This window comes from Myotis daubentonii, chromosome 1 (genome assembly GCF_963259705.1).
Source record: "Myotis daubentonii chromosome 1, mMyoDau2.1, whole genome shotgun sequence".
Classification (NCBI taxonomy): Eukaryota; Metazoa; Chordata; class Mammalia; order Chiroptera; family Vespertilionidae; genus Myotis; species Myotis daubentonii.
In genome coordinates, this window is record NC_081840.1 from 184,892,679 (window position 1) to 184,906,007 (window position 13,329).

Genomic DNA, 13,329 nt, shown 5'->3' on the forward strand with positions numbered 1-13,329 from the left:
GCATTTCCCAAAGCATGTTGCCATGTATTATGTTGTTTAATCCTAAGGAATCTCTGGCAGTTGTTATTGTTAATTAAAAACAATGCTGCCAGGACTTAAAACAGGCCTTTGGATCACAAGTTCAGTGTCCTTTGCACATACCACATTCCAATACTCTGGCTTTGCGTAAAACATTTATTTTTATGAACATGTCATGACCTCAGCCTGGCTGGAAAGGAAATGTAAGACCAATAGAAAATATTTCCACCTCTTACTGACGTTTTACATTTGGAGGAGAGCCAAAAACTCAGAATTGGTGTTAGATCTGATGTAAATGTCAAGTACACGTTGGCTTAACCTGATTTCCTACTCCCTTCTTTCTCTGCCTCTTCTGGGACTTGAATCCTTGTTGGGAAGAATGGCCTCCCATCCCCAGAGCGAGCCTATGTGTTCAACGGTGATTTTGTGGATCGAGGCAAGGATTCGGTAGAGATCTTGATGGTCCTTTTTGCCTTCATGTTGGTTTACCCCAAAGAGTTCCATCTTAACCGAGGAAACCATGAGGACCACATGGTGAACTTACGGTAAAACCAAAACATGCTTGCTATTTGATATTTACTTGTTGCAATTGTAAAAAGTTATTTTTGTCAGAGTTCCTTATCTGTTAGATGCTTTTTAAAATAGTTTTTCAATTTTATAAAGTAGAATACACAAGATATAACATTTTAAAAGTTTTTTTAAAAATGTACACCTTATCCAACTATTCTAATAAAACCATTAAATTTTTTTTTACATACCCATACTCTTTATCATATAAACAATAAAGTTTAACTACAGAAAAATTAAGGAATACAGATAAGCAAAAGGAAGAAAAATTAAAATATACGATAACTTGTCTACCCAGAGATAATGTTTAATTGTAGACATTTTGATGATTAGTCTCTTTTCTATATAGTTAAGTACATGTATAAGAATATGTATTTTATAAAAATGCAATTGTGTCATAACTATTGTCACTAAATTTAATATCTATTTTTTTGCTTTTAAATCTAGATATGGCTTCACCAAGGAAGTGATGCAAAAATATAAGGTGTGCTGCCTCTAAAAGGAAAAGTTTCTCTGAGCTCTGAATAGTTGGCTGAAGTATTTGAAACTTAGTGTCTTGTGCATATCATTTTTCAGACACACGGCAAGAAAATACTACAAAGACTGCAAGATGTTTTCTGTTGGCTTCCACTGGCCACTCTGGTGGATGAGAAAGTCCTGATTCTTCATGGTGGTGTGTCAGACACGACTGACCTAGAGCTTTTGTCTAAACTAGACAGGCACAAGGTACTGACTGGATAATGAAATTAGTGCACATTTTACCAAAATACCCCGTTTCACTATCAACATAAAATAAATGTTATCTTGCATGCTGACTCCAGTTGACTAAAAAGGCCTGGCCAGTGTGGTTCAGTAGTTGAGGATCAACCTATGAACCAGGAGCTCACAGTTCAATTCAGTTCCTAGTCAGGGCATGTGCTGGGGTTGTGGGCTTGAACCCCAGTATGGGGCGTGCAGGAAACAGCCAATCAATGATTCTCTCTCATCATTGATGTTTTTATCTCTCTCCCTCTCTGAAGAAAAAAAAAAAATATATATATATATATATATATATATATATATTTAAAATTAGACCAGCAACTTTCAACCTTTTTTTTTTTTTTAACTCAAAGCACATAAAATTCTGTGGTACACCAAAAAATATATTTTTTACTGATCTGACAAAAAAATAGGTATAATTTTTATCCATTCACACTGAATGGCTATTGTGTTAGCTGTTGTCATTTTTTTTACTAGTAATTTGACAATCTAAGGGAAAAGAGGTCAGTGTCCCTGAATAAATGTTCAGGTGTTGCATGTTTTAAAAATTCTTATGGCACACCAGTTCGAAAATTGCTGCATTAGACCATTAAAAGGAGAAGGACTGAGAATCCACGGCTGGGCTCAGGGAACAAGTTGCTGTGACCAATTAGTGATGTTTGCCATGGACATGACAGTGAGGAGCTAGTGTGCTGCCATACCCGATCTAATAATAGTTGGAGTAGAGAAGCCGTAAGATACCATACACGTGTAAGAGTCTATGATGAGAAAAAAACCGTTCTGTTACTTACAGTTATGCAACCTTGAACAAGTTACTTAACTTAGTGTAACCTCAGTTTTTAAAACTGTACAATAGGGATATGAATAACTATATCATAGACGTTGTGAGAATTAAATGAAAATATATGTGCATCTGCCTTACAAAATTTATACTCAGTAAGTGGAAATAGTATTAACTCCATTTGGCTAAAGTAGCAGACAACTTCAAATAACAATGGCTTAATATTTATTTGTTTCTCATGTAAATAGAAGCTGGAGGCCAGCAGACCAGGACTGGTATAGAGTAACACCACAAAGCCATCGGAGACCCAGGTTCCCAGGTTGCATTATGGCCCAGCATGGCTGCTTGAGCTCCAGGCATCATGACCCCAGTCTAGCCAGCATAACTTAGCAGAAGAAAGGCATGCTTCTCCCCTTTAAGGACATTTGTTTGTACGCACAATTTCTGATCACAACTTTGTCATAGGTCAACACTTAGCTGAAAGGCAGGTTGGAAGGTGCAGTCTTTATTTCAGGGGGTGTCTGTTAGAATCCGGGTTTCTATTACTAACGAGGACGGGTAGACAGATGTTTGTGTAGCAACACTGCTCAGTCTGTCCCTGTGGCTCCCAGATGCACGCCTTTCTTCCCACACACAGAATCATGTTCATCCCCTCCCCAAGGGCGCCTATACTCAAGTCTCATCCACTTGCATCCAGCTCAGTCTGAGGTTTCTGGATTCAGGTCCTATCTATTTGGTTTGACTATGGCTCCTTGAGGTCTGATGACTAAAAGATGTTATGTGTCCCTGAGCACCAAACTCCATGTGGGGAAGAGAAAAGGTTAACCCCTTGGCAAAGGTGGAAGAGGGGAGGCCGGCAATATTTTCAGTAGCTCCCTGCAAAACTCCTCGCAATGTCTCCACAGTCTCAGCCCTTTCATGTTCTTGACTGAGAGGGAGGGTATAGTCTTGGTGCCTCAGTTTTCTTATCTCTATTATAAATAAGGATGCTACTTCATTGAGGTGTGACGCCCAATGAATTAATTCATGTGAAACTATAGAGGAGGATGGTATTTTATAGGGGTGGCCTTAGGGTTAAGCAATTAGTTCATATAAAGTGCCCAGGAAAGGGCTCTCCAAATGTTAGCACTGTTATTCTCCTTAAGAATCAAAGCTAGGGATGCCTCATGAAGCAGATAATAATAAAATAAAGATACCTGAGGGAGACAGTCTGGCCCTCCATGTGAGTTGGCAACGAGAAGAGCAAGAGGTGATTATGAGTCGATTCACATTTTGTGGCCTTTCACTCTCTGTGCCCAGGGCTGGACCTGCCTAGGAAATACTTAGCACTTGTCCAGTGTTAGAGAATAACCTCTGTTCTGTTCTCTTTAATCTGGACTCCTCCTCAAACATCACTCCGGTTCTCCTGACCCTCTCTGAGTGGCCTTCTTTGCCCTTGCCCTCAGCCAGTCCACGCCAGGACAAGGTTTCTGGTGTTCTTATATCTACTTGCAGAAGGCTCTTGTTCTCTGATTCTGTGTTGCACAGATATCCCGCTGTGCACCAGACCTTTGTCACTGATACCCCTGTGGGAGGCGTGTCCCTCAGTTTTCACTGTGGCACGCAGGCGTGCCACAAATGGCTGCTCGATGCCACAGCTCTGCTCTGTGGCCTGGCCCCTCTCTTTCCCATGATCAGAATTCTTTCTGCTTGTGTCCTCTACGTTCTTATCCTGGTCCCAGTACCATGATGACTCCGAGTCAGTGAGAGGGACCATACTCAACCCTCTTCCCAATTAGGCTAAAAAGAGGTGTTCCCTGCCCCGGTGAGCTAACAGGTGAGCTAGCACTCCTGTAAAATGTGATCTCACAGCAAGTGTCAAGATTTCCCTGTTCCTACATTTCTCAGCCATAAGCTGCATTTCTTCTCCTCTGCTGTAGTATCTGTGAAACAACAGAAAAGTCAGTAAGGGCTCGTCTTCCTGAGAGAGGTGCCCTTTTTCATCCTTGTCTAAAATCACTAAGCTCCCAGAGAGAAATCATGACATAGGTTAGCATTTATCCAGTTATCTGTGGTGAAGGACCAGGCTTCATAATTTTCTAATTTTAAAAAACATATTTTTATTGACTTCAGAGCAGAAGGGAGAGGGAAAGAGTGATAGAAAGATCAACGATGAGAGAGAATCATTGATCAGCTGCCTCCTGCACACCCTACACTGGGGATCAAGCCTGCAACCTGGGCATGTGCCCTGACTGGGAATCAAACCATGACCTCCTGGTTCATAGGTTGATGCCCAACCACTGAGCCATGCCAACCGGGCAATTAATTTCCAATTTTTCACAGATTAATACTTTTATAAAATCTGAATGACTAGAAAAATGAAATTCAAACAAAAAATATAAGGCCACTGATCATGTGCTTGAGTGCCGTAGCACTACCAACTGGCTATAGAAGTTTCTAAAGGCTCACTCCCAGGTTCTGTGCCTCTCTTGTCCGGGGTCAGGACAAACCGTTCACAGACCAGCACTTATCTGTGGACCCCAGTGTGAGGAGCATTGGCCTGATGCTCAAAAAGGACCTCTGGTTTCATTCCCTCATCTGTGTTTTCTGGACACTTGTAGATTGTTTCCACCTTGAGGTGCAAAACAAGAAAAGAGAAGGAGAAGCAAGCGGAGGAGAAGGGAAAAGCCAAGCAGACGAGCTCTGCAGGGAGCCTCTCTCCGTGGTTTCTCCCCCAAAGCCGCTCTCTCCCCTCTTCGCCCCTTCATCTCAGCTCCCACAAGACCCACAAAGCTGGACGCTCCTCCAGCGTCCCCTGCAGCATCCCCCTGGACCCCAGAGGGCTCTCCCGGCAGGCGAGGCGCTCTGTGGACCTGGAGCTGGAGAGGTGCCGGCAGCAAGCAGGCTTCCCGGTGATCAAGGAGAAGGCGGAGCCCTGGGTCTTCAACCCAGAAGCTGACTCTGCAGCTGGGGAGCTGCGGGAGCCCTCTCAGGAGGAGTGGAGGCAGGTGGGTGTGGCCTGGAGCTGCTCCCTAGGATTTGGCTGCCATCAGGAGGGACCGAGGATTTAAAAAAACATCAAATCTCATCTTTCCATGTAAATTCAGGGTATTTTTTTTGCCCGCCTTTCTCTATCCCTGGTGTTAGAACATCCCAGGAAGAGATTAGTGTTTGCCTGATGACTCATATATTTTAGAGTTTTGTGAAGGATGGGAAGATGTAGGCTCCATTGCCTGAGTAAACTTGGTTTAGTGACCTAACATCGCTGGGGTGAAAGGTAAGCCACGATTTCTTGGGTGCTGTTGTTTTATTTTTTGTTTGTTTTAATGTGTCAGAAAGATGGCTGCTGTAGCTCAAAGCCAAAGGGCTGTCAGTAAGAAGCTCCTGTCCTCCTCTGTTAACAAGCAACCAAAGGCTTTTCCAAAATCTCTGAACTGTGTCACATGGCTACCCCTAGCTGCAAGGGAGGCTGAGAAAGCAAATATTTAGCTTGGCACATTGCCACCCCAAACGCCCAATCAGGGTTTTGTTAGCAAGGAAGAAGAATGGCTATTAAGGATGTATTCACAGTGCTTGCCAAAATAGAGGCATACCTCGTTTTAGTGCACCTCACTTTGTTGTGCCCTACAGATGTTGCATTTTTTCCCCCCAATTGAAAGCAAAACCTCCCATCAGCAAAAAGATTACAACTCGCTTCATTGCTGTTCCTTCTGGTCTTCCTCCTCCTCCTCTTCTTCCTCTATTCGTAGAAATGACTCTGAATGAGGATCTGTCTAGTTTTTAGGGAAGACACCACCTCTGTTCTCTCCAGGTTGTAGATATTCTGTGGAGTGATCCCATGGCTCAGGAGGGCTGCAAGGCCAACACTGTTCGAGGAGGAGGCTGCTATTTCGGGCCGAATGTGACCAAACAGCTGCTACAGAAATACAACCTGCAGTTCCTGATCCGCTCACACGAGTGCAAACCCGAAGGCTATGAATTCTGCCACAGCCGCAAGGTGGGTGGGCCCTCTGCAGTAGCACAGGAGCGGTCCCCATTGCTCCTCCCAGGCCTGGATTAGCGAAGGCTTCTCACAACCAACTGTGCCTTGTATTTGTCACCCACTTGCAGACCATAACTGAGTCCTTCACAGTAATTTACCCTTGGCTTTTAGAGCCTCTTTAAAATTCAGTTTTGTTTGAGGCCACCACTCACCAATACCCTGAGAGGAGAGTAAGGGGAAGTTTTGCTCCCATCTCATGGATGCAAATATGGCCTGGGGTTTTCCCCGCCACATCTCTGTTCTTTAAGTCACATTGCTCGCTGTCACATGTCTCAAACAGCAGCACGGAGTAACAGGACTTCTCACTGTGCCCCAGGCAGGGATTCTGGTTTGTTTGTCTGCTCCTGCCTAACCTTTGGGCATCTCTAAATCCTGCAGTGTTTGCCTAGGGGCTAGTACTATTCAGATGAGAGTATTCCCAGGAATACTAATTCTACAGGAGAATAACAGTTTTCCATGCAGAAAAAATAAGAGATCAAGTAATATGAGAAATGTTTGGTTAAATACTTATATAAGTTTCTTTATTACAGGACTTCTAAAGACTTTTAATTTCCTATATTCATTGTAAATCTCCAAAAAAAAAAAGATGCAGTGTTGAGCATTTTCCAATATATTGACAATGGAAACTTTTTTCACAGAGCATCTTGGGGGCTCGGCACTGTGGGAAACTGCTTTGAGGCCTCCCACCAGCTAGTTGGTAGCTTATTTGCGTGCTGGTTATAATGGCCGCCTCAGTTCACTGGGCCCAGCTGGCCTCTGAGTGGAATCAATGAAGTTTTTTCTCTGACTCCTAGTTTTACTTGGGACAAAAATGTGAAGAAAGTATGTTGTGGATGTTCTATCAGAATTCAAGTTTTTATTACTTGGGTCACAACTCCTGCCCTACTAGCATTAATGACTTTAAATAAACCCATAGGTGAGGTCAAGGAGAAATAGCAGCCCCTGAAATTGGGTTGGACCCTCTAGGAGGGAGGGCAAAGGTTTCTCCAGTGAACCTGAGTGGCTGTCTCTCTTCTCTTGATTTAGGTGTTAACCATCTTTTCTGCTTCCAACTACTATGCAGTTGGCAGTAACAGAGGGGCCTATGTCAAACTGGGGCCAGCCCTGACCCCACACATCGTGCAGTATCAAGCTAACAAGGCGACCCACATGCTGACCATGAGGCAAAGGCAAGACTTTCCCATGAGTGATTTCAGAAAAGCAGAATTATAGTGTTTATGGAACCTTTGAAGTGTCAAATGTTACTACATTTATCTAAATTCTAAGTGAGAATTCAGAATTTGGCTCTTTCAGAAGTAAGGCGGATCTATCATAGACATTATAGGCAGGGGCCTCTTCCTTCTCCACACACTCCAAAATCTCTACCTCCTCATCATTAATGGAAGGAACAAGTTTGTTTCCTGCAAATTTGCTTTTATTGAAGTTTTCCTCAGTGGGTGCATCGTGGGTAAAATCCATGGACCAGCCACCGAGTCTTTCCAGGGTCACTTTTCTGTTTTCTCTCATCCTTAAAGAATTTGTGCTATTCCATCAACCCCAGCCAAAGGTCCCTGTACTATCTGGGGATTTGGCAGATGGATTTCAGTGTACACAACTTGTTAACAATGGCCCTTTCCTCCTGGGAAGGAAATATATACTATTGCTTAAATGGCTTTTGTTGGGATGATTCTGAGTTGTAATCTTAGTTAGAACATACCACACATTAAGTATTATTATAAACCATATATGTCTCACAATGAACTTATGAAATACATCATGTAATAATGTCTGCTTTTACATATGAAATTATTAAGGAACAGAGGTTAAATCAGCTGGCCCATGGTCACACAGCTAATAAGCAGTGAAAGTTAGCCTTGACCCAGGTAGTCTTATTTAAGAACTCATACACTTATTACACAATACTGCCTCCCACCAAAAAGTGGGCTCCAGAATATAAAGCTACTAGCAGATACAGTTTTAGTGGTACTAAACCAGCTTTTAAAATTATCAGATGAACTAAATTCGAAATCAAAACGAAGTTAGTATAAATCCATTGAAAAGAACACATTAATATTTAGCATCTGCCTTGTGAGAGTGCTATAAAAATACATTATTTTAAATCATTCTTGAGTCCAAAACACTCAGAGTTATTAAACAGTCAAGTTATTTAAAAAATTATGGCCAGCATTACTTTAAAAAGAAATATTATATGAAAATTTAAACTCACCCAACAATAGTAGTTAAACCTACTGTGCAGCAGAATCATCTGTGGAGCTTTATAAAAAAAAAAAAATCAGTCATCTGAACCTCACCCCAGTTCTACCAGATTAGAGTATCCAAGGGTGGCCCCCAGGCACCCCAAATGCCATGATTTCATATGATTTCAGTGTTGTCACTGCAAGAGGAGTCACTGTAGGGAATCCTATAAATAATATGTTTAATAACATAGTGAAAGATCACTCAGCTCTTTGAAATATTCATTGATTCAGGACCCAGAAGTCACTTGTCCAACGACTTCAACTATTTGGACCACAATGGAGAACTTAGAAGGAAGGGGGGAAGTGCTTCTGACCAGCCATAATTGATGTCTTGTTGTACAAGAACTCAGGATCGCGTGTTTTACTTAGAAAAATCCTCACTCAGGATTCACTTACTTTTGGTGTAAATCTACATCTCACAGTAATAGGTTAGCCAGCCTGGCGTCCACCTGTCAAGATTGATTCCTAGCTCCACCCCTTATTAGCTATGTGACCTGAGGCTTGTTACTTACTCTGTAATGGGCATAATAGTCTTACCCACCTTAGTGGGTAACTATGAGAAAACGAAATAAGTGTTATTTTGTTATTCATAAATTTTGCCTTGTGACTGTTTAACGTAATAATAAATTACAAGGAAAGCATGATTTTGAAAACATATCTTTTATTGACTGCTTTTTAAGTGCCAAGCTTTCTTCTAAGTGCAGCACATGAATTTACTCTTTTATTCTTCACAATAATTTTGCGAGGTAGGTAACATTTTTATCCCTATTTTGCAGATGGGCAAACTGAGGTACAGTGAAGTCACATAACTTTACCATAGTATTCTATACTGGGCAGGACAGCAGCATTCCACAGAATACTTCAAATTTATCCTATTTGTGCACAGCAGGGAAAAGTGGGGCAGCAGGGGGGCAGGGGCAGAAGTAAGAGGTGGAGCACTTCCCTCAAAAACTGAGCCCTTGGGAAGTTGGGATATTAAGGATGAGAGAGGCAAAATATAGTAAAAACCCATGACTATTTCTTCTTTAGTAAAATGTTCCTTTTTTTCGTCTGTCCCAGGATTAGCAGAGTAGAGGAGTCAGCCCTAAGAGCTCTGCGGGGAAAGTTATTTGCTCATTCCTCAGATCTTCTTGAGGAATTTAGGAAGCATGATAACGGTAACACTGGTAAGTTAATCAAGTAAGATATTCGTAAGAGAAGGAAGCTGGTAAAAACAAAAACTTGTTTCGCAGTAGTGAGCAAACAAATATTTGCTGAATGAACAGATGGCCAAAAGACTTCTTTGACTACTTCCTCCATTTAATTCAAGTTAATGCCCCAGTTATCTTTTCTAAATATTAAAATTCCATGCTCTTAACAATATGAACTTGGCTAAATATAGATGGAGATGGTGAAAAGAAATGAAGTCAAGGGAAGGGTGACAAGGCCAGAACTAAGCAAAAAGCAACAGGTGGGGCAGGTTACAGAAGTTTGCCCAAGATTAGCAAATTTTAATGATTTGACTTCTTGTTGTTGTCAAGTGTGTATTTATCTGTTCTTCATTCTATTATTAAAAACTGGCAATTTTGTCTTTTGGAATGTGTAATGGACATTAACTACATGTACTCATATTAAAAAACAGCAGTAACTGTCATACAGTCATAACAATATTTTTTCCTATACAAGTAAACAACCAGTGCTATATTTGTATAATGGTTTTTCCTGTTATTTTTCTGAGTTTTGTGTGATTTCCAGTAGTATTGCCAAATATAGCAAATAAAAACAGGATGCCGAATTAAATTTGAATTATGGACAGATAATAAAAATCTTTAAATATAAGTATGTCCCATGCAATATTTGGGATATACTTATACCTCATGGTCTGTCTGAAATTTAAATCTAACTGAATATCCTGGATTTTATCTGGCAACTCTACTTTCATGACCATGACCAACAAAAATAGTGACAATGCATAATATTTTTATTACCTACAGATAGTAAGAAGAATGTCAGGTTAAAATGGTACCCACTGTTGGGCAGGAAACTGGGCTTATAGGTGACAAGACAACAAGTTAGCCCTTTTCCTATAGGTTTAATCACCCTGAGTGACTGGGCAGCAGCTGTGGAGTCTGTGTTGCATCTAGGACTGCCATGGCGGATGCTGAGGCCACAGCTGGTGAACAGCTCCACAGATAACATGCTGGAGTACAAGTCCTGGCTGGAGGACTTGGCCAAAGAACAACTGAGTCACGAGGTAATGATGAGAAAATGGTGGATGAGGGCGTACTGTGGACCATGAAGCCCCTTATGGAGAACTTTGTGTTTTTTTTATTTTTTTTATTGATTAAGTTATTACATATGTGTCCTTATCCCTACGTTACCCCCTATCCCCCCCCCCCCCACTCATGCCCTCACCCCCCTGTTGTCCGTGTCCATTGGTTAGGCCTATATGCTTGCATATAAGTCCTTTGGTTGATCTCTCCCCCTCCCCTCCCCTACCTTCCCTCTGAGGCCCGACGGTCCGATCGATGCCTCTCCGTCTCTGGATCAGTCCTTGTTCATCAGTTTATGTTGTTCATTATATTCCACAAATGAGTGAGATCGTGTGGTATTTATCCTTCTCTGACTGGCTTATTTCACTTAGCATAATGTTCTCCAGTTCCATCCATGCTGTGGCAAATGTTAAGAACTTTATGGAGAACTTTGAATAAGATCAACCAAATATTGAGAACCCAGAAAGGAAGATGAATGGGAAAAGGGGACAACTATTTGTTGAGTTTCCATGTGTCAGACTTTACAGTAAGGAATTTACATATGTTGCTTCAGTTTATCCTTAAAATCACACCAAGAGATAGGTATTATCAGCCCCATTGTACTCATGAGGACACTGATCACAGAGGTTGAGCTACCAACCTCAGACCATAGAGTTCCTAAGTTATAGAACTGAGACTCAAACCCAGGTCTGACTTCTTTGATTTCATTCTGCTTCCTCCATTAAAAAAGGATTTATTCAATAAAACTTGTTGAATGCGTAATGTATTTGAAGCTGTGGGCTAGGTACTTTATTAAAATAGCTCTATTGCAATATAATTCACATTCTATACAATTCATCCATTTGAAATGTAGAGTTCAATGATTTTTCGTCTACTCGCAGATATGTGCAGCGACCATCCTGGTCAACTTTAGAACATTTTTACCAGGTGCTACAAACTCTTAAGCCATTTGCAGTGGTTCTCAACCTTCCTAATGCCAAGACCCTTTAATACAGTTCCTCATGTTGTGGTGACCCCCAATTTCATTGTTACAAATTGAACATAATTAAAGCATAGTGATTAATCACAAAAACAATATGTAATTATATATGTATTTTCCAATGGTCTTAGGTGACCCCTGTGAAAGGGTCGTTCGACCCCCAAAGGGGTCATGACCCACAGGTTGAGAACCGCTGCATTAGAGCATTTGGCAGGCTGAAGGGGGTTGAGGGTGAAGAGATGGTAAAACACCTTCAGGTTTTTCTAAGAGTGTCTTATTGTCAGGATTGATTGTGTGTTGATTATATATTAGGAAAAGCTAAACATAAGATATAGAAGTAAGGTGAGTTTTTCTTACAGAACATACAGTCGAGTTTGCTGGAAACACTGTATCGCAACCGATCTAACCTGGAGACCATTTTTAGGATCATAGACAGTGATCATTCAGGTAAAGACACTCATTTTCCTGTCATTTCTGACACAGCAAATATTTTACCTCCCACCCTTTGGTCTTCTTCCTGAGTATGTGGCTCTCTACTGAAGCCCTTTGGAAGCCAAGGAAATAATAGCAATGCTTATAAATGGCAGAAACCAGAAAAGTACTTGAACAATACCAGCAGTCTATATAGGAGAGGGCTTGGGCAGAGAAGAATACAGACCAACTGAATGAGAACTTCTTATAGGGAGAATAATATTTAGTAGATGAGAGCAGGTGTTCTTGTAAGAATGTCAGAGGAAAACGAACCTTGAAAACTAGACTGACTAACTGACTTCCCTTTCTCTGGTAAGGGTTCATCTCACTGGACGAGTTCAGACAGACTTGGAAGCTGTTCAGCTCCCATATGAAGATGGACATCACAGATGACGGTATCTGTGACCTTGCCCGGAGCATTGACTTCAACAAGGACGGCCACATTGACATCAATGAGTTCCTGGAGGCCGTCCGCCTCGTGGAGCAGTCCTGCTCAGAGGGAAACGCCTCAGATTGCCCACAAGCCACCAACACGAAGGGCAGTGGCTCCTGGCCTGCCACTGAAGACAGCCTGGTCTCTGTTACCCAAGTTGCCTCATAAGCGATGCCAAGCGATATCACTGGAATAGCTTCCTTATTCTCCATACATTTGTGAAACTTTATGCTGAGAATTTGCCAACCAGCATACATCAGAATCACCTTTGTATTTGTGGGTGCAGGGTGGTGTGTGTGCGTGTGTGTTTTTAAATATATAAGTGACATAGCCTATGTATTTAGAATTTTCACAAGGTGGGACCCAAGTATTAGTATCTTTAAAGTCTAAAGCCTACCCCAGTTATGAATCACTGATAATTCAACACCCTCATTGTTTCCATTTTCACCTTTTATTTATTACTTTTAAAATGTCATATTGGTAAAGGAAAGTCATGAAAATTATTTATGTAATCCCATGACCTAAACATATGGATTCTTTTTATTACTTTTTCTTATTATAACTATAGTATTACATAATTTAATGTTCTGCTTTTTTTTTAATAAATCCACACCTAATTATAAATACTTTCCTATGTTACTACATAGTCCTCATGATTACTAGTTTAATGACGGCATAATTTTCTTTCAAATGGATGCACTATAGTCTAGTCAGCCATTCTTCAATTGTCCAACGTGTGTACTGTTTCAGTTTTCTTTTATTATAAGTAACACTGTGGTTAATAATTTTATGCACATAGCTTCTTCTACAA

At 41.2% G+C, this 13,329-nt stretch overlaps 1 protein-coding gene across 5 annotated transcripts in view; it reads left to right on the plus strand.

Moving 5' to 3' along the window:
* Window positions 1-13,115, plus strand: part of PPEF2 (protein phosphatase with EF-hand domain 2) — a 33,317-nt gene extending 20,202 nt beyond the window's left edge. For 2 of the 5 annotated variants that reach the window (XM_059668216.1, XM_059668217.1), the window contains 10 exons: window positions 397-563; window positions 1,033-1,069; window positions 1,162-1,311; window positions 4,726-5,112; window positions 5,916-6,101; window positions 7,173-7,315; window positions 9,443-9,549; window positions 10,453-10,616; window positions 11,974-12,061; window positions 12,403-13,115. In XM_059668216.1, coding sequence (XP_059524199.1) covers window positions 397-563; window positions 1,033-1,069; window positions 1,162-1,311; window positions 4,726-5,112; window positions 5,916-6,101; window positions 7,173-7,315; window positions 9,443-9,549; window positions 10,453-10,616; window positions 11,974-12,061; window positions 12,403-12,686 — 1,713 coding nt within the window. In that variant the 3' untranslated portion in view covers window positions 12,687-13,115. Of the gene's footprint in view, window positions 1-396; window positions 564-1,032; window positions 1,070-1,161; window positions 1,312-4,725; window positions 5,113-5,915; window positions 6,102-7,172; window positions 7,316-9,442; window positions 9,550-10,452; window positions 10,617-11,516; window positions 11,645-11,973; window positions 12,062-12,402 lie in introns of those variants that run through there. The other 3 variants (XR_009449016.1, XM_059668235.1, XM_059668227.1) reach the window with 3 other exon arrangements.
* The last annotated feature ends 214 nt before the right edge of the window (window positions 13,116-13,329 follow it).